Source organism: Phycodurus eques, chromosome 15 (genome assembly GCF_024500275.1).
Source record: "Phycodurus eques isolate BA_2022a chromosome 15, UOR_Pequ_1.1, whole genome shotgun sequence".
Lineage (NCBI taxonomy): Eukaryota > Metazoa > Chordata > Actinopteri > Syngnathiformes > Syngnathidae > Phycodurus > Phycodurus eques.
The window spans coordinates 15,987,995-16,012,305 of record NC_084539.1 but is presented as its reverse complement, the minus strand read 5'-3'; the positions used below and the strand labels follow the sequence as shown (position 1 = coordinate 16,012,305).

Here is a 24,311-nt window from a genome sequence, read left to right as displayed (position 1 = left end):
TTCTCTGCATTTAACCATTCACAGTGAACACATACACGTTAGTGGAACACACTGGGGTAGGGAGCAGCTGAAGCACACATGGAGCATTTCGGGGTATCAGTGTCTTGCTCAAGGACACCACAGCCGTGAGTCCGGGGGATGTTGGCGGATGGTGCAGTCGGGGTCTTGAACCTTGGTCCCCCACGGTGGCAGGCGATGATCTTAACCATTGGGCCACAGCTGCCCAAAGTGGCTACCCAAAGTAGTAGTACAACCCCAATTCCAATGAAGTTGGGACCAAGGATTTGCAAATCATGTTCAACCTATATTTAATTGAATACACTACAAAGACAAGATATGTAATGTTCAAACTAACAAACCTTATTGTTTTTATCAAATAATCATTAACTTAGAATTTTATGGCCACAACATGTTCCAAAAAAGCTGGGACAGGTGGCAAAAAAGACTGAGAAAGTTGAGGAATGCTCATCAAACGCCTGTTTGGAACATCCCACAGGTGAACAGGCTAATTGGGAACAGGTAGGTGCCATGATTGGGTATAAAAGGAGCTTCCCTGAATTGCTCAGTCATTCACAAGCAAAGATGGGGCGAGGTTCACCTCCATGTGAACAAGTGCGTGAGAAAATAGTCGAACAGTTTAAGGACAATGTTCCTCCACGTACAATTGAAAGAAATTTAGGGATTTCATCGACTACGGTCCATAATATCATCAAAAGGTTCAGAGAATCTGGAAAAATCACTGCATGTAAGCGGCAAGGCCGAAAACCAACATTGAATGCCCGTGACCTTCGACCCCTCAGGCGGCACTGCATCAAAAATCGACATCAATGTGTAAAGAATATCACCACATGGGCTCAGGAACACTTCAGAAAAACAATGTCAGTAAATACAGTTTGGCGCTACATCCATAAGTGCAACTTGAAACTCTACTAAGCAAAGCAAAAGCCATTTATCAACAAAACCCAGAAACGCCGCCGGCTTCTCTGGGCCCGAGCTCATCTGAGATGGACTGATGCAAAGTGGAAAAGTGTTCTGTGGTCCGACGAGTCCACATTTCAAATTGTTTTTGGAAATTGTGTACGTCGTGTCCTCCGGGCCAAAGAGGAAAAGAAACATCCAGACTGTTATGGACGCAAAGTTCAAAATCCAGCATCTGTCATGGTATGGGGCTTTGTTAGTGCCAATGTCATGGGTAACTTACACATCTGTGAAGGCACCATTAATGCTGAAAGGTACATACCGGTTTTGGAGAAAAATATGCTGCCATCCAAGCAACATCTTTTTTGTGGATGCCCCTACTTATTTCAGCAAGACAATGCCAAACCACATTCTGCACGTGTTACAACAGCGTGGCTTCATAGTAAAAGAGTGCGGGTACTAGACTGGCCTGCCTGCAGTCCAGACCTGTCTCCCATTCAAAATGTGTGGCGCATTATGAAGCGTAAAATACGACAACGGAGACCCCGGACTGTTGAACAGCTGAAGCTGTACATCAAGCAAGAATGGGAAAGACCACCTACAAAGCTTCAACAATTAGTATCCTCAGTTCCCAAACGTTTATTGAATGTTGTTAAAAGAAAAGGTGATGTAACACAGTGGTAAACATGACCCTGTCCCAGCTTTTTTGGAATCTGTTGCAGCCATAAAATTCTAAGTTAATGATCCATCCAACCATCCATTTTCAACACCGCTTATCCTGGTTAGCGTCGCGGGGTGCTAGAGCCTATCCCAGCTGACTTCGGGCGAAAGGTGGACTACACCCTGAACTGGCCGCCAGTCAGTCGCAGGGCACATAGAGACACGGACAACCATTCACACTCACATTCACACCGTCACTGAGTGGGAACAAAACGCTGCCCGCACCAAAGTCAGGCGAGTGCACCACTACACCATCAGTGACTAAGTTAATGATTATTTGCTAAAAATAATAAAGTTTATCAGTTAGAACATTAAATCTCTAGTGTATTCAATTAAATATAGGTCGAACATGATTTGCAAATCATTGCATTCTGTTTTTATTTATGTGTAACACAAGGTCCCAACTTCATTGGAATTGGGGTTGTAATAATGGAGCTCTTTAACTTTTAATTGTGAAGCCCTGGTCAAAGAGCTCAACAATGGCAACAACTCAAATATTCTACTGTCATGCTTTGTCTCTTAGTGGCATTCTTATAATTGCCAGACGTATTGAGCTTGTTATAACATTATCATCGTCAAATATGACTCACGGTCGGTGTGACGGGGTCACACATACTGTTTCAGTCAAGAGAATATAAACTGAGACCAAGACAACAGCAAAGCTTGAGTTGTTGAGACTCGCATCTGGGATAAGCTTGTGACCCTGAACAGGATAAGTAGTACATAAATAAACTAATGGATGGATTTCAAAATTTTGAAATGTTCAGGAATCAGTTCAGTTAAGGGTGTTCAAACAAGTTTTGTCCCAATCTATTCAAAGATAGAGCCAAGTGGTGGAGCATAGAACAGACTTTCTACATAAACATGAGACCAGTTTGGCTTGGTATTCTCTGCAATCCAGATTGATCCATTACATTACAGTTTTATAGCTGCAGTTGAGCTGCAGGCCTCTGCATTGAACTAATGTAAATGACTATGTCTATAAAGAACCGTGGTAAATGTAAGCCAGAGTGGAGGATTGGATTCACCGTAAACACACACACACACACAGAGAGATATGATGAACTGCTGCATAACAAGCAGATTGTGTAAATCCTCACCTTGGACCCCTTAAGGACCATAGTAAATAAACAGTCCTAAAGTCAACAAACTCAAAAATACCCCATAGCCTATACAGTGTGCTAAAAATTTGATTTGCTAATTGCAATTTTGGTCCTGTTAAGATGCTGACGAATCCCAATAAATGGACTTTCCTAAGCAAAATAGTCAAACTTGATTTGTATTGCTCCTGAATAATGATGACAGCTGCAGCAGCGAGGAATTAGTCCTTGTTGGCCCCATCCTATCCGAACTGCCAATCATGAGATAGCTTGCCAAAACTGACTATATTGAACTTATCTCAAAGAAAGCCTCGGACCTGTTATTTGTCCACTGGCTGTGTAAAGGTGCCAAATAGGTACAGTAATTTGTAAAAATGTTATTTGCCACGTGACTGTCAAAGATGAGAAGAATTGCAGCATTGTGGACAGTTAACACTGTCTCCTTGAATATCAAGAACGTCGTATAGCATGTGTTCAGTTCCCTCTTGTAACCCGTCGCCAGACCTCAGTCTTAAGGGGGGCACAAAAAAATCATGGAGGTCACAATTACTATAACCCTACAGACAGTACGTTTTTGATGATCCTATGGCCTACTCTATTCACAAAGCACTGACGCACGTAATCGTCATGTTAAACCACCATGACCAGCTACAACACCATGCAGTCCTCATCATGTAAGTTATCAATATCCACAAAACATTTGTTCAACTTATGAGATGTAACACCAGATGCATCTCTCAAACTGAGAAAGGGCTCAACATAGGGACATGCATTGCTGCCACACACACACACACACACACACACACACAAGAGCGCACACATACACTTCAAACCTACTTTGAGTAGTGTGTCAATACAGCGGGAGGCGGCATCTCACTGTGTTAAACCTCCTTATCAATGCATCCTTCCACTCAGGTTGAAATTTGTGAGTGGTAGAGGTCCTTTTCAAAAGCAAGCTGAATCACAAGGGGCGACTTGCATCTGGGCAGAATACTGCACCGATGCTCCAAGGAAAGAGTTTTCACACATTGCCGCGGAGCTCCTAAGGTTAGGGCAAGGGTGTAGGCTGTGACAACAGGCGGCATACAGTGTAGCTTAGAATAGTACTGTATGTTAGTTATTGTCCATTTTCCAGCTTCGGTGGGAACCTTGATGCAGCCGTTTTCTTCACCAGGATCTCACGAGCCACAGTATATTCCGATTCAACCACATCAGTCCGAGCAACTTCCACTAGAGTGGTTACCGTTAATGTGTCCAGCAAATTATTTTGGGCCTCTGGGTCCAAAGAAGTAGAAGTAGCCAGTGCACCAATGACCTCCATACTACCCTCTACAAAATGCACATCCATCTCTCCGGCGTCGGTTTTGTATCCAGTTTTGCTTGCAGAGGACACTGTTTTTTTTTTTTTAGTTTTTAACCACTTGCATGTATCCATAATTAATCATTATTAAAAATACTTGAAGATTCACTTCGAAAATGTGCGGGATCTGTGCACCAACATGACGTACATACAGTACGTCGCATACGTAGGCATACGCAGTACGCACCAGCCCACCTTTTTTTCCCCCAGTCAGGCCGTAATAAACTGTTTCAGATTAGGTTGCTCTCAAAATATTCATACCATTCTTTCTTATACTGTATTTTTAATGTCTTAGTCATAAAGAACTCAACATTAGTATTACTTAACACAAAAATAGCTACTATGATAAAATTAAATACAAATAAAAAAATATTTGTTTTTAGAGATCCGTGCCTCAAGTGCAGGGGGGCACAAACATCATGGTGGGAGGGCACGGCCCCCTATGACCTGCCCATGGCAACGGGTGTGGTTGTTAGAAGGTTCATGTTGCTCTCCACTGAGGAAGCTCTTGATTTTTATGACAGTTTATGAAAAATTGCTGATCGTGACCACAACACAAACATTTTTGTTGTGGTCACACACTAATGCCAAAATTTAGACAGGTCATTACTAATATATTTCCTGTTTGGGTAGAGTGTAGGGACATTTGCAGTATTCTTTAGACATTAGCAGCACTCTTGAATTATTTCTTACCTGGAAGAATGCAATATTGTCTCAGAATAATACAATAATTACTGAGTTTCTTGTTTTTCTGGGAATAATCGGCTCTCTTGTTCAAAACGTATTTTTCCCAGGGGAAAACAATGAAAATAGAAAACAATCTATTCCAGCATTCCTCATAAAAGGTAAGGTGCATTATATTTTGTTAAATTCTTATTTGTCTCATTGTGATGTTTAAAAAAAAAAAAAGGGGGGGGGGGGGGGGGGGGGGACGACTATGGTAATAGTAAAACAACAAAACACTACCTTAACTTGGATAGCAAGTGACAACCCATAGAGTGATGTTATAAAGTTTGACTCATCCTTACTCCTAGTAAAAGTACATACTAATGCAAATACATCATGAAGATAAATATTATCACGGGATGAGAAAGACTGACATTGGTTGTACAGACTTTTAAGATGCAAAGATACAACATTTTTATATTTTCAGGCAATCTAGCGGGCTATTATTTGAAGACATTATATTTATACCTCTTGTAAAACGGATAGAAATGAGCATGCGGGCGAAAATGTCAGAAATATGTATGTGTGTAAAATAATCACTTTACAATGATTATAATCGTGCAGGCCAGACCCATTTGTCACCAACATGTACACATTAAAAGTTGCAGTCAGCAGGAGAGACATAAATTATACTCATAAACGCCTTGGGCATAAGCGGCTTTGCTGTGTAGCTCTCAGTCTGGCGGTCGTCTCCTAGTAACTCTTGATGTATTACGATGCCTTTGAGGTAAACTCAATATTGGTACCAGTCCATGAGAGCCCGTAAAGGTGAAATTATCCGTTATTACCAAAGCTGTAACAGGGGCCCCTTTCTTTCTCATCTGACAATTTTGAGGGCAAACTGAAGTAAAACTGTGCTAAATGTACATTGTCTGGTGCTTGTAAGATATTGCGTGTGATGCTTATACAAGCGGCACGGTGGCCGACTGGTTAGAGCGTCAGCCTCACAGTTCTGAGGAGCGGGGTTCAATCCCCGGCCCTGCCTGTGTGGAGTTTGCATATTCTCCCCATGCCTGCGTGGGTTTTCTCTGGGCACTTGGGTTTCCTCCCACATCCCAAAAACATGCATGGTAGGTTGATTGACAACTCTAAATTGAATGTGAGTGCGAATGGTTGTTTGTTTGTATGTGCCCTGCGATTGGCTGGCAACCAGTTCAGAGTGTACCCCGCCTCCTGCCCGATGATAGCTGGGATAGGCTCCAGGACGCCTGCGACACTAGTAGGAGAAGCGGCTCAGAAAATGGATGGATGGATGTTTATACAATGGAACCTCTAAAGTTGAACCGCTTGGGCTGTACAAGTCAGAATTTGATCCACATTTTCAGAAGAGGTATACCTCTCAAATTTCACAAGACCTCATTTCTCACAATAATTCAGCTTATTGTGTTACTTAATAAGCTCAGTCAAGATCTAGAAAATAAATCCATAACTGTGTTTTGCTTTTTGTTTTGCTTATTGTTCGTATATTTTTGTCTGCGTGATCTCAAACTTCCCGAACCACAGGGCTGTAGGCAGCAGGGCATTTGGTACTGGGCTGCACAGAGACACTGCACATTTTTCTTTTAAAATTAAACATCATCAGGTGGTACGGGAAAAAAGTAAACCCCCAACCTATCAAAAATGAATAAAAAGATAAACGTGTTTGGAGAGCCTCTTCAAAAAGGGGAGCAGGCCAAATACTGAGACAGAAGAAGAGCCCACAAATTAAAGAGAGAATGAAAGCTGTATTTTAAGAGACAATAGCTTCATTCCTCAAGGTGCCAGGTATATTGTTAGTTGACTCTCACGCAGCAAACCTTCTCTGCCTAATATGTCACAAAAAAGACAATGAATCCATCAAAACTGCTCTGGCACATGGAGCCTAAGCACTCAGCATTAAAATACAACTTTCTGAGTTTTTTGAAAGAAAAAAAACAGGCCTACAACTGCTCGTTGAAGAGAAGCAAGCAACAAAAGTAGAAGAATTAAGTGCAGCGTACACTGGAAAGTCTTGAGTGTTCACTTGAAAAGACTCACTTTTGCAGGTCTGTCGTTGCGTGTGACAGTTAAAAATGAAGAATATTACCAGTACTTAAAACATGACTTGTACAGTTGATGAAGATATGATGGCCACAGTTGGTAATTACATCCGCAATTCCAATGAAGTCGGGACGTTGTGTTAAACATAAATAAAAACAGAATACAATGATTTGCAAAGCATGTTCAACCTATATTTAATTGAATACACTACAAAGACAAGATATTTAATGTTCAAACGATAAACTTTATTGTTTTTAGCAAATAATCATTAACTTAGAATTTTATGGCTGCAACACGTTCCAAAAAAGCTGGGACATGGGCAAAAAAGACTGAGAAAGTTGAGGAACGCTCATCAAACACCTGTTTGGAACATCCCACAGGTGAACAGGCTAATTGGGAACAGGTGGGTGCCATGATTGGGTATTAAAGGAGCTTCCCTGAATTGCTCAGTCATTCACTAGCAAAGATGGGGCGAGGTTCACCTCTTTTTGAATAAGTGTGTGCGAATATAGTTGAACAGTTTAACACTTAGGGATTTCATCATCTACGGTCCATAATATCATCAAAAGGTTCAGAGAAATCACTGCATGTAAGCGGCAAGTCTGAAAACCAACATTGAATGCCCTTGACCTTGGATGCCTCAGGCGGCACTGCATCAAAAACCGACATCAATGTGTAAAGGATATCACCACATGGGCTCAGGAACACTTCAGAAAACCAATGTCAGTAAATACAGTTCGGGGCTACATCCGTAAGTGCAACTTGAAACTCTACTATGCCAAGCAAAAGCCATTTATCAACAACACCCAGAAACGCCGCCGGCTTCTCAGGGCCCGAGCTCATCTAAGATGGACTGATGCAAAGTGGAAAAGTGTTCTGTGGTCCGACGAGTCCACATTTCAAATTGTTTTGGGAAATTGTGGAAGTTGTGTCCTCCGGGCCAAAAAGGAAAAGAACCCTCCGGATTGTTATGGACGCAAAGTTCAAAAGCCAGCATCTGTGATGGTATGGGGCTGTGTTAGTGCCAATGGCATGGGTAACTTACACATCTGTGAAGGCACCATTAATGCTGAAAGGTACATACAGGTTTTGGAGAAACATATGTTGCCATCAAAGCAACTTCTTTTTCATGGACGCCCCTGCTTATTTCAGCAAGACAATGCCAATCCACATTCTGCACGTGTTACAACAGTGTGGCTTCATAGTAAAAGAATGCGGGTACTAGACTGGCCTGCCTGCAGTCCAGACCTGTCTCCCATTGAAAATGTGTGGCGCACTATGAAGCGTAAAATACAACAACGGAGACCCCGGACTGTTGAACAGCGGAAGCTTGTAAATCAAGCAGGAATGGGAAAGAATTCGACCTACAAACCTTCAACAATTAGTTCCCAAACGTTTACTGAATGTTGTTAAAAGAAAAGGTGATGTAACACAGTGGTAAACATGACCCTGTCCCAGTGGTAAACATGACCCTGTTTTTTCACAGCTTTTTTGGAATGTGTTGCAGCCATAAAATTCTAAGTTCATGATTATTTGCTAAAAAACAATAAAGTTTATCCGTTTGAACATTAAATAGCTTGTCTTTGTAGTGTATTCAATTAAATATAGGTTGACCATGATTTGCATATCATTGTATTCTGTTTTTATTTATGTTTAACACAACGTCCCAACTTCATTGGAATTGGGGTTGTACTATATTTCTACCTACATTACTGTATTTCTCATGGAAAAACAATATTCTATCCAAACAGATCTGACTAGCATCAGGGAAAACATTGGGTTTGACCACAATAAGGAAAACATCATGAAATTTCTAAGCAAACCGTCATCAATGAAACAGAAGACAGGTTTGCAGAACCCAAGAGCGATTATCATTAAGTTGACATGCTCAGTTTGGTTGAGCGAATCCTGTCTGGCACCCAGTGGTCACATTCTTTACCGTTTGACTACAACCGTGCCCTGTGAATGATTGGCGGCCAGTATCCGCCTCTGTTAGCTTACCTCTGACCCTAAACAGAATAAGCCATTAGAAAATGCTAGATGGACAACAAAGGATCAACTTATTCATCCACTTCGTCGAAATCTCACTGGTCGAGCAACTGATGCATACTAAAAGTTACTCTGTCCTGTTCTGTTATGTAAGAGTTGTGTCATGACATTTAACAATAAATTATAACACTAACCACCAAGAGTAGCGTGATAGAATCTTGGTTAGCTCGTATGCTTTGCAGTTCTGAGGTTTGCGGTTATAATCTTCCGGCCTTCCTGTATGGGGTTTACATGTTCTCCCTGTGCTCGTCTGAGATTTCTTGGGGTACTCCATCTTACTCCCACATTCCCAAAAAAAATGCATATTTTGCATTTTTTAAATAATACATTTTAGAGCTGTAATTGCAATAACGTGATACTGTGAACCTACAACATTTTTGCTCATGATTATCATACCATTAGAATCCGATCCATGGCCCCATACTTGTGTAGGTTTTCTTCGGGTACACCGGCTTCCTCCCACATTCTGTATAGAATGGATGGACGGATGAAATTGCCACAAGTCTTCCCTCACAGTTGGACTTGCTGGACATTGATAATGCACAGTTTATCTGTAGTTACCTGTAAAGTGTTTACACCACCACATTTTGTGTTTTGTTTCTTCTACTATATTTATATAAGGCCCCACTACCTCAAATGTACTGTATTATTCTGAAGACAACTCATAACACCCTTTTAATGGTCTGGTAAAAGTCCATTCCATTCTGTAAACTCTGCTTTATTGATGAGCAACTGCAACTGTACAACATCAGGGCGGCAGACAACTCACTTAGCAGAGTATATTATGATACAGTATGTCATTTGTCCTAGTTAAAGCTGTGAGCATAGGCTACTGTAACTATGGACACAGTCACTGTGCATCTGAGTCCAAGTCTCTGTGCACCTTGTTTTAACACTGCTTTCATGAGGGTGTGAGTCTGTGCCTATGGATGTTTTTTAACAAAGCGCTAGCAGAGCTAGTGAATAATAGAAGGGGAGATAAAAGCATCACAAAGCCCTGCTCCATTTTTGAGTATGGAGTATACCAACTCTATTCTATAACTTTGGTTAGGCATGATGTGCTTTTTGCCTAAATGAAACATTATATTGTCTAATCATGTTCAAAATTTGCAACAGTATTTGAGATCAGGGTCCAAATGTTGTCTGTTTATTCAATGTTGATGAAGTTCTGGCATTTTTGTCCTTATAGATTTAATGTAATATGCATTTTTATTTCAGCTGACAACAACTTTAGTATAGTAGCCTATAGTATGTCTACTTTGTACGTAATGGACTGTGTCAAAAACAATTGGAGAATGGATTATGCAGCAGTGCTCAAAATTCTGGACACAGACACGTAGTAGTTATAGTTTCCCAAAATTTGAAATGCGGACTCTCGTCAGACCACAGCACACTTTTCCACTTTGTGTCAGTCCATTTCAGATGAGTTCAGGCCCAGAGATCCCTGCAGCTTTTCTGGCTGTTGTTGATATATGGCTTTCACTTTGCATGGTAGAGTTTTAAAGTACATTTGTAGATGTAGTGACAAACTGTGTTAACTGACCATGGTTACACAATGATGCCAGTTTTGAATGCAGGGATCGAAGGTCACGGGCATTCAATGTTGGTTTTCGGTAGTGATGTTCCGAGATTTCTTCAAGGAGTCTTCAAGGTGTGTGTCGCCTAATGGAGGGGGCGTTTCCGCAAAGCGAGTCTCGAGGCTTGCTTCATTTAGGGGCGAACCCGGAAGTGATGACGTCCGAAGCCTCCTTGCCCAGCTGTACCACGTGACCGATTCGGGAAGCGCTTCAGGGTTTGTGCGATGTTTAACAGCAATCTAAACCCCTCATCCAGGCTCCATTCAAAATGTGTGTGTGTGTGTGTGTGTCTGTGTGTGTGTGTGTGTGTTTATATAGAGTTGCGGTCAGCTCAGTTTGGATAAAGACTGTGTAGTTTGTATAGGCTAATAGTTTGGTTTTGACAGCAGTTTGGACATCGCTTTGACAGTAGCAGTTCCGGTACTCCTCAGAATACTTGGAAAGAGGCTGTCGGCAGTTAATCCTGCACCCTGGTCTAATGGCCCAGCGGTTGGCGCACTCAACTCTCAACCTGGGGTATGGCTGAGGACCCCACCCAATCAATCGAGGGGCGGGATCGGTCCCAGGGGTCCACCCTAGAGCAGCCCGGTGGACGGGACACGTCCCACACCGAGGGACCCAGGGCGGTCCGCCAGTCCCACTGAGGCGCCCCGACAACTGGCCACCCGGTGGGGGCCGCAGGGACCCAATGGCAGCCCCCTAACCAACCCCACCCTCCCCCCACCGCCCCACACACTGTCGCCAGCCGCAGGAGAGCCAGACGACGACCCCCCCCCCCCCCCCCCCCCAACATGCAGTTGTACAGCCGGGTTCACGACCCTTGTCCTGCATGCTTCTTCTCCTGTCCTTGTTCTAGCTTGTCCTGTCCTTCCCTCACAGGGGGTAGCACTCCAGCCCCATGCAACACTCATATTTAATGTTTCATTGTTGTAGATAATGTAATGACTTACTTATCTCATCCTGTTTACAGTTAGTGCTTTGTCTTTGAAACTTTGTTCTGTTCGACTCTGATTCTCAATAAACTTCAATTATAATACTAAGAAACCACAGCAGCAGATTAAAAAACCCCACTGTGACAGTAAAACTGTTCCGGCATAAAAGGGATACAGATCTTCCATTCTGTTTGACCTAACAGACGAACAGGACAAAAAAAAAAAATCAAAAATTAAGAACACAGTGGTGATAAAAAGACAATTTTAAGAAAGCTCGAACAACAGTGCAAGCAGACACGTTAGCCCAAGCATCCACAATCCATTCACAAATTGTGGCGTAACTCGCCCGGCGCTGCCTCCTAGTCTTAGTAGTCAGAAAACAACTTGGGTGGTACATTTGAACCATCAAAATCAATTTCGTCAAGGAGGAGTTCAGAACTGTGAGGCAGATGTGCTAACCAGTTGTCCATCGTGTCGGCTGTGCCAAATATATTGTAAAAATATCTGGGGAATTATAATGGAATCATGCCATGTTATTGACAATTACAATTACAATGGGAACTGTTTTAAATTGTTGAATAAATGCAAAATATCTCCATCAATGCAAAGACGAATTCTGAACTAATGTGATCTGAAATAAACACATTTAAAACGACTGCACTCTTTTAAACGCGACGGACGGTTCCGGCAGCTGCTTTATTTCTTCATCACCCATTCGCCACGAATGAAAATAAACATTAAAAAAACGCACGTTCAATAAACGTTTCTTCCGACTCATACTACATGAGTCATATAATTGTATAAAAAAATCCAAATATTATCATTAATTTAGCATTTCATGACGTTTAACAATATGACGTAAGTGCAAACCACGGCACAAAGCCACATTTACTTATTTTCAACATGGCGACCGACGGTAGTTAGCAGTTTGTGCCTTTTGAGTTTTGAAACGCTGATTAACTTGACAATTACTCCCATCGCAAGACTTTTATTTCACCATTAAGCATTATTTCTTTACACACATTAACGTATTTATATCATTTATTTGGAGATGTATGGTCGCGGGACGGCAAAGAAGGACCCAAACAACAAACCGGCGACAGATGCGAGTGACAGTGAAAAATACGCCGACCTTTTGGTGTTCGGCTACGCCTGTAAAGTGTTCCGAGACGACGAAAGGGCTCTTTACCACGAACATGGAAAGCATCTTATCCCATGGATGGGGGACAAGAGCATCATGATCGATAGGTCGGTTGAACACTTTAACCGAAACACTATGCTAACTATCTATTTTGTCTGTTAGCCTGTTTCAAAGTTCACGGAACTGGTTGGAGTTAGCCTTTCAGAAGTCCGGGGATGCCTGAAACTGTCGAGAATGTTTACTCCATGTGTAATCTTTTTCTTTTTGGGGGGTGGGGGGCCTTCTACAGTACGTTCAAAACAACTGAAACGACATTTCCAGAGTAACATGTTGATATGAAAACCCCACACTTAATTTGCTACCCCCCGTGATGGTCAACTATAAATATCTCATTGTTTTCAAATGTTAGCACCAAATGCTTATTTTCATTTTGTCACTCAAACGAAGAGATCCACTTTTGATAACCAATTCATAATGTTTGACTGTTATTTGGGCCTCACATTTGCCATGTTGGAATTCCTCTGGAAATGTTTACTTCTGGCATATTTTTCTGCTGAGTATGATGCAGTAAAAACTGTTAATGTTTTGTTTGCTATTTTCCCAATTAAATTCTGCCTAAAATACCTGTCATTGAGCACGTCGTACATACAAATCTTGGACAACACAAACTAACCATTCTTTTGAACCACCTTGACCTGCAGTGGCCCATGTTGTTTCATCTGTACAGCCTTTGATGTGTGTCTTTATCACATAACCCAGTTCTTTCCCCAGCAAGGTAGGCTAAAAGGGTCCTGGCAAACCCTGAATGCCAACCTCAGCACCCCATTTCTTTGTCTTCCTGAAGAAACCGCAACTGAGAGAAGGAGTAGAGGGACGAACCCAGGAAAATGTCCTCCATTTGCGTTCTTATGGATAGGTATTTATGTACCCGGGTTTGTGTGAATGTAACTCTCTTTGCAGATGTAAAAGTATTGATGAGTGTTACAGGGTGAACCCTGTAAGGTAAGGGGAGTTGCTTTCATTGCTTTTATTTCAATGTAGGTTTCTTGGTTTTAATTATATTGTTAAACGTCAGAGAACATTGTAGCATTTTACAAGCAAACTCACTTTAAACAGGCCACCAGTATATTTTATATAGTAGCTAAGGGTGTTATAGACCACCCGCCCCTGGTAAGTAGGCCTTTTATGTAGATAAAAGTTTTTGTCGACTTCCTTCTCGCTAATGCTTCATTTCATTCAACAGATACGATGGGCGTGGTCACTTACATGACCTTTCAGAGTATGACAGTGGGTCGTGGAACACATCCTACCAGCTGTCGGAGGAAGAGGCCAGAATCGAGGCACTCTGCGATGAAGAAAGATATCTGGCATTTCACACAGACCTGCTGGAAGAAGAGGCGAGACAAGGTAGGCATGGAAACTGCATGGACAATGAGTGTAGTAATAAGGGATCACATTTATTTATTTTTTGGGGGGGGGGGACCCGAGTCACTTGATCTTCAGTATCTCCCGATATGGAGGCCAGATCCGATACCGAAAACACTTTGCTTGTTTGACTCCATGATTGTGTTCCACTGGGCTCCTTATGTGTCATACAGACAACATTGTGAAAATGATTCTGCTCATGTCGTCTGTTTCTTAGCGAGAATTAAACTCGCTAGTAGCTTAAAAAGAGAAAATAGTTAAACTTTAAACTGAGTAAACTTTTTTTTTGTTTTGAGTAACAATGTAGCTGCTTTCAAGACATGCAATACATAAAATTACAACAAAATATTTTAGTTGGAACCTTTTAAAAATTATTTTAAGAACTGTTGGATTTATGAGCCCCCTAAGTCATGCATGGCCGTATGAAGTGAAATAAGGCGCTGATGCTGTTTAGTAGTATTTATGGTGGATATGGGACTTAACAGTTGCATATATACCTTTATTAGTTTCACAAACATTATTTACACAACATTAAAACTGTATAATTACAAAACACACCATCTCATTGGTGGACTTGCCGAGCTTTATCCGAAGAAGCGTGAGCTGCCTGTGGTTTTTGCTTGCACCATCACTTCGTCCTGTTGTGCCGGGTTTTTTTCTGTGACTCTTTTGGCTGAAAATCTCTGTGAGTCTTTTGGCTGAAAATCGAAAATGCTCTTTTGGCCCATTTTTGTCCGAAAACCTTTGGTGAGCAAATTTTCGGTGAATCCCGAATGATAAGTCGCAGTAGGAAACTGTGTCCACCTCAACTTACATCAACCAAATCCTTGCTGCAGTTGCACCTTTGCACACATTCACAACTGTAAATAAGTATTTGTATCTTTTTATTGGTTTATCTTATTTTCTTATTCTATTTGTGTTTCAAAAGTCTTGCGACTTATTGGGCTAATATGGGACCTTGGCTATCAAATTTGGTGCTATATGTTGTGCAACTCTACGTTGGTATGACAAAGTCCTTGAAGCCTTGTTGCTAATTCTTCAATGACAGCACATTGTTTTATTTTAAGTAGCTGATGTCATTAACGTTTTTCTCTATGAATACATGGCAGCTGTTATTTTAACTATTAACGGATTTTTGTCCACTAAATATTATTTCCATTACTCTATATATTTAGAGATGCATGATGGGGACCTGCCATCATTATGGTGTTTTGCCTAAGCAAATATCCTGAGGCCACCTCATCCAGCTGTTGTATCTCTATTATGAAACCATCCTAGTAATTATCTATGGGCCACTGAAAATTAGACTTAGTGTTCCAGCATAAAAGGCATACAGATCCACCATTCTGCATGACCATACACCTGAACAAGACAGGTTGAGGCGAAAAAAAGACATTTGATTTGGAAATTCATGCTGCTGACATGAATGTGTAAGGAATTTCAGTTATTTGCTCTGGTGAATTAAGGCCAAACATGGTTTGGATTTTGCCTGATGCCAAGTATTATATAGAGTTCTTAACATTACCATATCTTTTCAAACAATTTTGCATGAATTTTTGGAATGCTTGCTTGTAGTATGTGAAACCCAGTAATCCCCAACATTTGGCATGTAGTTTTTTTTCAAGGTTGACATTCAAAGAAAAGGGTACACTCAGGTTTTTTTTTTTTGGCAGAGGATCCCCAAATCCAGGTGTGAAAAACTTGTTTCATCATTCTTACGGCTGTATTAGCTCAAAAGGGTGCTTCTACTAAATAATGAGCAAAGTGTCTGAATACTTATGGCTGTGTGATATTTCAGTTTTTCTTTTTTAATAAATCAGCAAAAAATTTTACAATTCTGTTTTTTTCTTTCAATACGGGGTGCTGTGTGTACATTAATGAGGGGAAAATGAACTTCAATGATTTTAGCAAATGGTTGCAATATAACAAAGAGTGAAACATTTAAGGGGGTCTGAATACTTTCCATACCCACTGTATGACAAGTCTGCCTCTGCTCAAACATTTATAATTTTGAGATATTAGTTTTAGGAGTATTTTTCTCCGGTAATAATTTCCCAAATTCTTTGTTTGAGATGCTTTCCATCGCTAATAAAATAGCTGACCTCCTTTGTCACTTAGCTCATGAGCCGCCATTACTACGGGAATCACTTTTGACTCAGCTGGAATACTTGCACCTGATTCATTTGACATTCCAAGGAAACTGAGTATTTTGATGACAGAGCACCCTCCTGAAAGACACACTGAGTCACTTAATTAAATTAATAAGCCACCATCTTGAGCGGAATATGGTGTCTTATGCCCAAACTGACAGGACAGAATGCTTTGCTAATGATTGATGTCACACACTCATATAGATAGTTCATCCCATAAGACTGGATTGCCCTTGAATTCGGGAGTCTGACTCCCATTCATTCAAGATATTACTCATCTGGCCACTAAAGAGACCATGTGGGAGCATTAGCAATATTGATGGTTTTAGTGGGAATTTTGTCCTTGTCTTTAATGAAGTTATAGGTATGAATTTCAATAGGAAAAAGGCAATATTCTGGTCAAATGAGCCATGATCGTTCACTTTGTGACTTTCTCATTTTTCTTAACTAAGAAATAGCTCAATTAAGTTGCATATTTACATCCATACATTATTTTGTATAAAAAATGCTCGACAGGAGGGGTACGCCCACTTTGATATCTAAGCTTTCTATTATAGGTGACAAAGGAAGTAGTTATTAGTATTAGTGTGATATCTTCAACCTTTTTACTTTCTCTTATGACGTACCTTTTTTCTGGCCGTCTTTATTTTCTTTTCAGTGCGGCCTTAATTCTCCTTCATAAGTTTGATGTGGATCTTGTTTCTTTTTCTTATTCGAATATGCTGCAGGCCATTAACAGTAAGTAGGATGGATTTTGGACACGCCTGCTCTAGCATTATTGTCTGTTGTACCATTTTCTTTTTGTGACTTATTTACCTCATGAACAGGTTATACATACACAGGATAATGAAAAAAAGAAAAACACATGGACTGGGAGGTGAGGTGATGTGTGTAAGCCGCTGTCTCACTTTTTCTTTTTGTTGGGAATTTGTACTTTTTATTCTGGACCATTTGACTTCTAAGGGTTCAGTGAAAATAACTAACTGTGTAATATAATTTAACATGATGTGAGATATGGAAATTGTATTCTGCAGAGGAGGAGTACAAACGTCTGAGTGAGGCACTAGCAGATGAAGGCACCTACAACGCGGTGGCCTTCAAGTACACCGCAGACTACTATGACCCCTCCCAACCCACAGAGGAAGAGGATGCTAAGAAGCGCGCGGGTGAGAAGTCACACAGTGGTTGTCCCAATCCCCCTTGTTGTTTGAAGTGCGCTGACCCCTCAGCAAATGCATTTACTAAAAGAAAGAAAAAACAGATGCATTTGGGGTGGGGGGGGGGGGGGCGTGCGTGCTGCCTTTCTTACACACTTTTAATAATGACATACATCAAATTGTCATCACCAATAATTGGAGTTAAATTGGCCGGAAGGTTAATTCCAGTCTAATTAACAGTCATCTGTCCACATGTCATATGTTGGTTGTGTTGCCTTTACCAATTCTCCACCATTTATAATCCACATTAGTCACTGCACTGGGACAGTCTGTCCTTGTATCTTTGAAGTGGTGGTAGACTTTTGGCCACCAAAACAGATGGTGGCCATTCTTGGGGGGAAGTTCCCTCAGATGAGCAAATGTGATATAAAATACAGTATATAAATATGAAATAGTAATTGTATTCTAGCATTCTTGGTTATACTGTATATTGCAATTGAATTAACATTTTTATTTATTTTTTTGTACAAAGTTATACAACTTTGCATTACTGCACCTTTATAAAGAACAAAATCATTCGTCGTGGAGTATAATTACAATTTGTAATACACTATGTGACATATGTTGAAGAACTAATCAAATTTTGCACATTTTCAACTAAATAGAAGAGCCAGAGCCTGAAGAGAGTGAAGAACCATTTGTTGCTCCCCAAGGACTTGAGATCCCCCCTGATGTAGAACTGGTGAGTATAACTGCCCTACAGCAACACGTTGGTGTCAGTGTATCTAAGCTACAGCAACACAACACTCATTTGAGCCAGCAGGGCAATTAAAGACCCTGTAAAAGGATGAAATAATGTTTAAAATTTGACACAGCACAAAGAAGAGAGGCTGCAAAATTCTACTGATTAAAAATCCCCAGTTATACAAAATAAGGCTCCCAAATCATGAAAAATAAAGCCCCCCTCCAGCCCCAGGACTGTGTGGGCCTGTCCGCTGAATGCTCCTCTTTAGCTGTCAATTACATCTGTGTGTGGCTCACACAGTAATAAAGGCTTCTTTATACTCGCGCGGGTGGCGATCGCGCTGATGTCACTGCGGCTGTCCCATGCGTAGTTTGCATTTATACTTGAGCGCAACCCACGCGCGCAGTTTTTAAAATGTACTGCAATTCACCTCCAAGTCGGGGGTGTCGCTACGGCTGGTATTGGCTCGGACACCACAGGGTGGAGTTTCCTCTGCATTTTTTGGGCCAATTTCGGTAGCCGTTTTTACTTTCCGTAACAAGGAACAAAGCAACAACAATGGCGACCGAGGAACAGTGTCTGCTAGAACATCCATCCATCCATTTTCTGAGCCGCTTCTCCTCACTAGGGTCGTGGGCAAATGACCAATATATGATATCACCCACATGTACAGCCCCAAAATGCACATAAACCTTACTTACTGTTTAGTGGGCTTGGACTTACTCCCCCAATTGGTTTAAATGCATGTAGCTGTGACATGATTCAACTGGTCGTTGTCAGCAATCATATCTTTATCCGCCCAATATTATGTTCATTTTGACCAGACCCTGCTATCAGTTCCCATTAATGTTTAGAAGTAGTTCTTCTAAGCAGAATTATGCAGGAGATGGAGTATTAAAATTAGTGCAATAAATGTCAAATTCAAAAGGCAAATCCAACTCTGTATTGAAGCTAGAGGATACAATCACTTAATTACAATGCCTATTGGTATTATGGGAAATTACACCCAAGACTTTTCTCACCAAAAACCAAACTAACGAACCCTCAGGTGACTTGGCATTATAATACGTTATCTGAAAGTAAATCTAAAATATTTTTCAGTCAATGCAAAAGAACGAGAGAACTCATAATGTTACACTCAAAATTGTCATTAAATGGAGATGCTGGTACAAGGTTTTTATCAGACAACAACTAAGGATAAGTTATTATAATTCTCTATCAAAGTTTGCAGAAGTTTCCAAATGTGTCTCTTTTCAAAACTTAATATAATTTTGTGGTTTCTTTTTTGCATTTTTATTTTAGCCGGCAACCATCAAGACTCATAACATAATAGAGCGGACAGCCACCTTTGTATCTCAGCAGGGCGCTCAGTTTGAGATCGTGTTGAAAGCCAAGCAGGCTGGTAACTCCCAGTTTGACTTTCTCCGTTTTGACCATTACTTGAACCCTTACTACAAACACATCCTGAGGGCTATGAAGGAAGGTCGGTACAATGTGGCCTCCACCAACAAACAGGAGCAGCCAGAAGGTGAGACATACTCTGTCTCGCTACAACACCCATTGTGAGCTAATCTTTTGGGCAAACTCTGATGTGAATTTTTTTGTTGTCACTGTTTTGCTGCAGAATCCAATTCTGATGATTCCGATGACGATGGGGATGGCAACTACCTTCATCCCAGTTTGTTTGCACCTAAAAGATGCTCTCGCCTGGAGGAACTGATGAAGGTATATATGTTGGTAACCAAGTGGGACGTTTTATTAGACTGAAGTAGTTTCTTAGTACCTTAAAACCTCTTGTACAGAAGATGTGTACCAAGCTGAATTAAGAATGAAAGCTTGACATGTTCAAAATGCTTGGTACACTGCAAAAACTCAAAATGTTACCAAGAATATTTCTTATTTCTAGTCAAAACTAATCTGTTTACATTTAAAATAAGACTAGCCACGTAGAAAGTACCTTGTTTTTAGACAATTTCCACTTGTTTCATTCTAACTTTTACTTGAAATAAGTACACAAAAATTGCCGAGGAGGGATTAGTCCACTGGCAGTTTTTTTTTTCTACCAATTTCTTACTCCAATTGCCAGCGGAGTTAGAGGAATAAAATATTGCCCCGGTAATTTTTTTCCTGCTTATTTCAAGTAGCGGTGGCACGGTGGGTGACTGGTTAGAGCGTCAGCCTCACAGTTCAATCCCCGGCCCCGCCTGTGTGGAGTTTGCATGTTCTCCCTGTGCCTGCGTGGGTTTTTCTCCGGGCACTCCGGTTTCCTCCCACATCCCAAAAACATCCATGGTAGGTTAATTGACACCTCTAAATTGCCCGTAGGTGTGAATGTGAGTGTGAATGGTTGTTAGTTTATATGTGCCCTGCAATTGGCTTGCAACCAGTTCAGGGTGTGATGGATTGATGGATGGATATTTCAAGTAGAAATGAGCTTGAAACAAGTGAAAATTGTCTAAAAACAAGTTACTTTTTAGGTGATGATTCTAATTTTAAGTGTAATCAAATTAGTTTTGATTAGAAATAAGACAAATATTCTTGGTAAGATTTTGAAATTTTGCAGTGTAATAAACCTTTGTTGAAAAAAAAAAAAATCATTCTACTAGTTATGAATAGAGGTGAGACTTGACTAAAGAAAATCTTAGTAGAGGCATTGTAGTTTTAATCAACTAGTCCATTGATGGGTTTAGAAGTCAAATATCCACGTTAACTGGGAAGGCTGGCAGTGAATGGTTAATATTTTACACAATAACCAATGTTTTTTCAATTCAAATTAACCATTTTGGTCAACAACTAGTGATATACAGTGACCTTGAAGTCTACACCCCCTTGTTCAAACCATAGGTTTTTGTGATGTAAAAAATGAGATCAAGATAAATCATTTCAAACATGTTTTCACCATTTATGTGACCTATAACCCATACAAGCCAATCGGGGGGGCATTTTTAGAGTGGAAGGAAAAAATGTGGTTGTGGAGTGTGCACACCCTCTCATAACTGTGGATTTGGCTGTATTTAGACTTAACCAATCATGTTCAAACTCAATTTAGTTACTGATTGCAGTTTTTCCCTCAAATTAAAGGTACCATTGTTTCTGTCAAGGCCATTTTCATTAGTTTGGTTTTTAAGTTAATTCTGTTGGACCACAAAACTAAAATAATGCCTGATTTGTATTCGGTCATTTGTAGTTATTTTTTTAATGTATGATTTTGTGCCAAGAATAGTGACCTGGATTAATGATAGTCATAGGCAAAGCTCATGTCATGGTATTGATGGAAGAGTCAAATGTTTGTTTAACTGACGATTTCACTGTTTTAACCGACCCTTTTGCAGCCACTTCAAGTGATGGACCCAGATCATCCCCTTGCAGCATTGGTGCGTAAAGCCAAGGAGGAAAGAAATGGATTGGCCGCAGTACAAACTGGTGCTGAGGAAGTGACAAATCCTGCCGTGTCCAGTACAGTAACACAGTACACAGCTGACCGTGAGTATTAACTTCTGAAGCAATAGAAGTACGCATTTGTCGATACTGTAGCAACTACTAGCCACTATATTGATCTACTGTACTTGCATTATATCCCTCTGATAGATGCCATCCAATGAAAGAAGTGTCTTATTCATCATATTTGAAATAAATTTGAATGACAGTTTTTAATTTTAGAATAATGGATGAAAATAATAGGGCTACCGTATGCAGTCATGATGATTCAAATCTTCTCACACTTATCCATTAGCTTACTGCGTCTGACTTGGTAAAGAATGTGTGCAAATTGTATTATGCGACTGCCATGACTGGTCATGTGAGAAACATGACCACTGGCCCAGCCTGACTGGAGTGTTAACTTGTCCATTAATGCTATTTACTCATTGGAGGCAATCCTTTGATCTGCTCTTGTCTTCAGTTAGTCGAGCTGTTCATGTAGTCTGGCCACCGACTTTCAACAAGAAACATCTCTCACATTTTGTTTTGACATGTATTTGTGTTAATTGTGGTGGTACAGTACCTTGTTGGAATTTTGTTGCATAACCGTGTTTGAATTTTGTCACTGAGTGAAATGAAATAATTTTTTATAATACTACTCCACTTTAGGCTTAAGATTAAATGAGATTTATGATTTATTTATTTATTTTTTTGGGGAGGGGGGGTGCGTCCGCTTACAGGCACTGTTAGCTATTGTAGTTGAGTTTGCCTGGGACGATAATCAGTAAATCAATTAATGGTACGATGAATGAAAATTAACTCGATAGTTTTGGCGGCCTCTATATATCGCCATGTGCAGCATTCCTCTTTGTTTTCCTTGTCACTCGCCTCTAAAGAGGCTTGATGACAAGAGGTTCACTCTGTGCATCAGTCTCAGCAGCTGGGCGTGTTTGTTTCATAGCGGAATGAACGGATTGAACCCTCTTGTCAGTCATCCAGTCTCTTTGTATTTGTGGTGGTAGGTAGGGCTGCTAGTGCAGTGGTCCTCAACTACCGCCCCGTGGCGATGAGCCTCCAATTGGAAAAGTCTGTGTCCCCCTCAACCCCACCCCATCCCCCAAACGAATGGTTGCCCGTCGGCGTTAAATAGGTACTTCATTGAACAGTTCTGTGGTGGAAAAAAGGTTGTGTACCACTGTGCTAGCATACACACACATAGGCTGCAAGTGAGCCTCATGAGGATCAAGGCCAGGAAACATAGGAGAAATCAAGAGGAAAAAGGATGATTAAATAGTCAAATGTCAGCCCCCGTGTATGACTATTTTGCCCGAAAACCGAATCAGCAAGGTGAGCCCATCAACATGGATGATCCAGTATGCCAAATTTGTTTGAAAGTGGTGCCAACTCAGCAAACTTGCATGCCCACCACCTGACCCAGTTTTCACAGCTGGGGGAAAAAACTGCACCACAAAATGCAGAGCCGTCTTCCCGACAACCAACACTCACTGAAGTGTTTGGCCAAAAAACTAAATACAAACGGAAGGTTATACAGGTTGGGCACCGCAGTTTTGGAAAAAAAATATTTTAACAATGGCACAGTGTGACTAATGAGGCGTTTAACACGATCACGCACCAAGGTTGCCATTTCTTTCGTGATGTAGTTACGTCAGTTACAGTATTTCTTTCCAACTTTTAGAGTTCTTTTCACAATGTGTGGTATTTGTAAATGCTTCCGTTAAGGGTATCTGCGTAATGGTGGCACTTGTTGTCAAAGTCCTTATAAGTAGTCTCTCTCTCAATTGTGTGCCATACATTATCCATATACAGTAATATGATGGTTCTTCAAGTGTTGGACAAGATAAGATGTTTTTCTTTGGACACAAAAACGTTTTTCTGCAGTGTTTGCACTACTACATTTTGATCGTCATCCTTATTGTCCAAACAACTGACACAGAATTCCTTTTGGGTACAAGCTGCTCGCATTATACTCTTGACTTGGCATTTGAGATTTCCTCCATGACGCTGCTGTGTAGTGGACTGAACAGTGTAACCTGGTTACTTCTTCTGCTGCCACTGGCTGGTTTGGTGACAGCATTTATAAGCATTCATTTGCAATTTCAAGTTGAGTGTATTAATTTACCACCCTGTCAGATGAAAATTTATTCCAGTGTTTTACCATATCTATTGACCGGACAATCATCAGAATCCTTTTTGGCCTTTTTGTTCCTCACCACATAAAACTTCATCTCACCAATGACACACATTTTCTGAATGATGTCTTGTAGTGTTGCTTTTCCAATTCTTGATTGGAGAAAATTGGATTTGCCATTAAAGTCAACCAGTTCAGTGACTTAAGTTGTTATCACCATGCCATCATAGACACTGACCATTCATTTGCTTAAACCTTATTCTCGCTTTCTTCAGTAAAACAAGTGTGACGAGGCACATTTTGCATGATACGTTGGTTCTGTACTTTTTAAAAATATAAATTACTTCTTGTAACTGACATGTTAATGACAAACTACTGAAAAACATGACGAACTATAAAATGCAGCCCACAAAGTAAGCTTCAGCAACTATCACAGCCTCATTATGAACACCTCTGCTTTGCTTTACTCTTGAGGGCTGAACACAAGCAGCGTACTGATGTGTTGTTCTCAGGAGAGCAATTTCAATGCAGCTGCTCACATGACTGTCTCGACTCGATTACGCTCAGCACCATTTACATGCTCTCTGCCGTGTAACACTGTAAATCTTAAGATCATGCTGCAGTTTGATTCAAGTTCTTGGCCCCGTAAAAAATGGGTTTCGATGGGTTAGATTGATTGTGGAACAGATTATGTTTATGGACATTATTTTTTTCAAGGGAAAC

General features: G+C 40.7%; 1 protein-coding gene across 1 annotated transcript in view; it reads left to right on the top strand.

Annotated features, from left to right (window-relative positions):
• The first annotated feature begins 12,303 nt into the window (after window positions 1–12,303).
• The window catches only part of sfswap (splicing factor SWAP), a 49,803-nt gene continuing 37,795 nt past the window's right edge, over window positions 12,304–24,311 (top strand). The window contains exons 1-7 of the mRNA XM_061698218.1: window positions 12,304–12,649; window positions 13,786–13,949; window positions 17,152–17,283; window positions 17,940–18,016; window positions 19,322–19,547; window positions 19,644–19,744; window positions 21,352–21,502. Coding sequence (XP_061554202.1) covers window positions 12,453–12,649; window positions 13,786–13,949; window positions 17,152–17,283; window positions 17,940–18,016; window positions 19,322–19,547; window positions 19,644–19,744; window positions 21,352–21,502 — 1,048 coding nt within the window. The 5' untranslated portion in view covers window positions 12,304–12,452. The remainder of the gene's footprint in view (window positions 12,650–13,785; window positions 13,950–17,151; window positions 17,284–17,939; window positions 18,017–19,321; window positions 19,548–19,643; window positions 19,745–21,351; window positions 21,503–24,311) is intronic.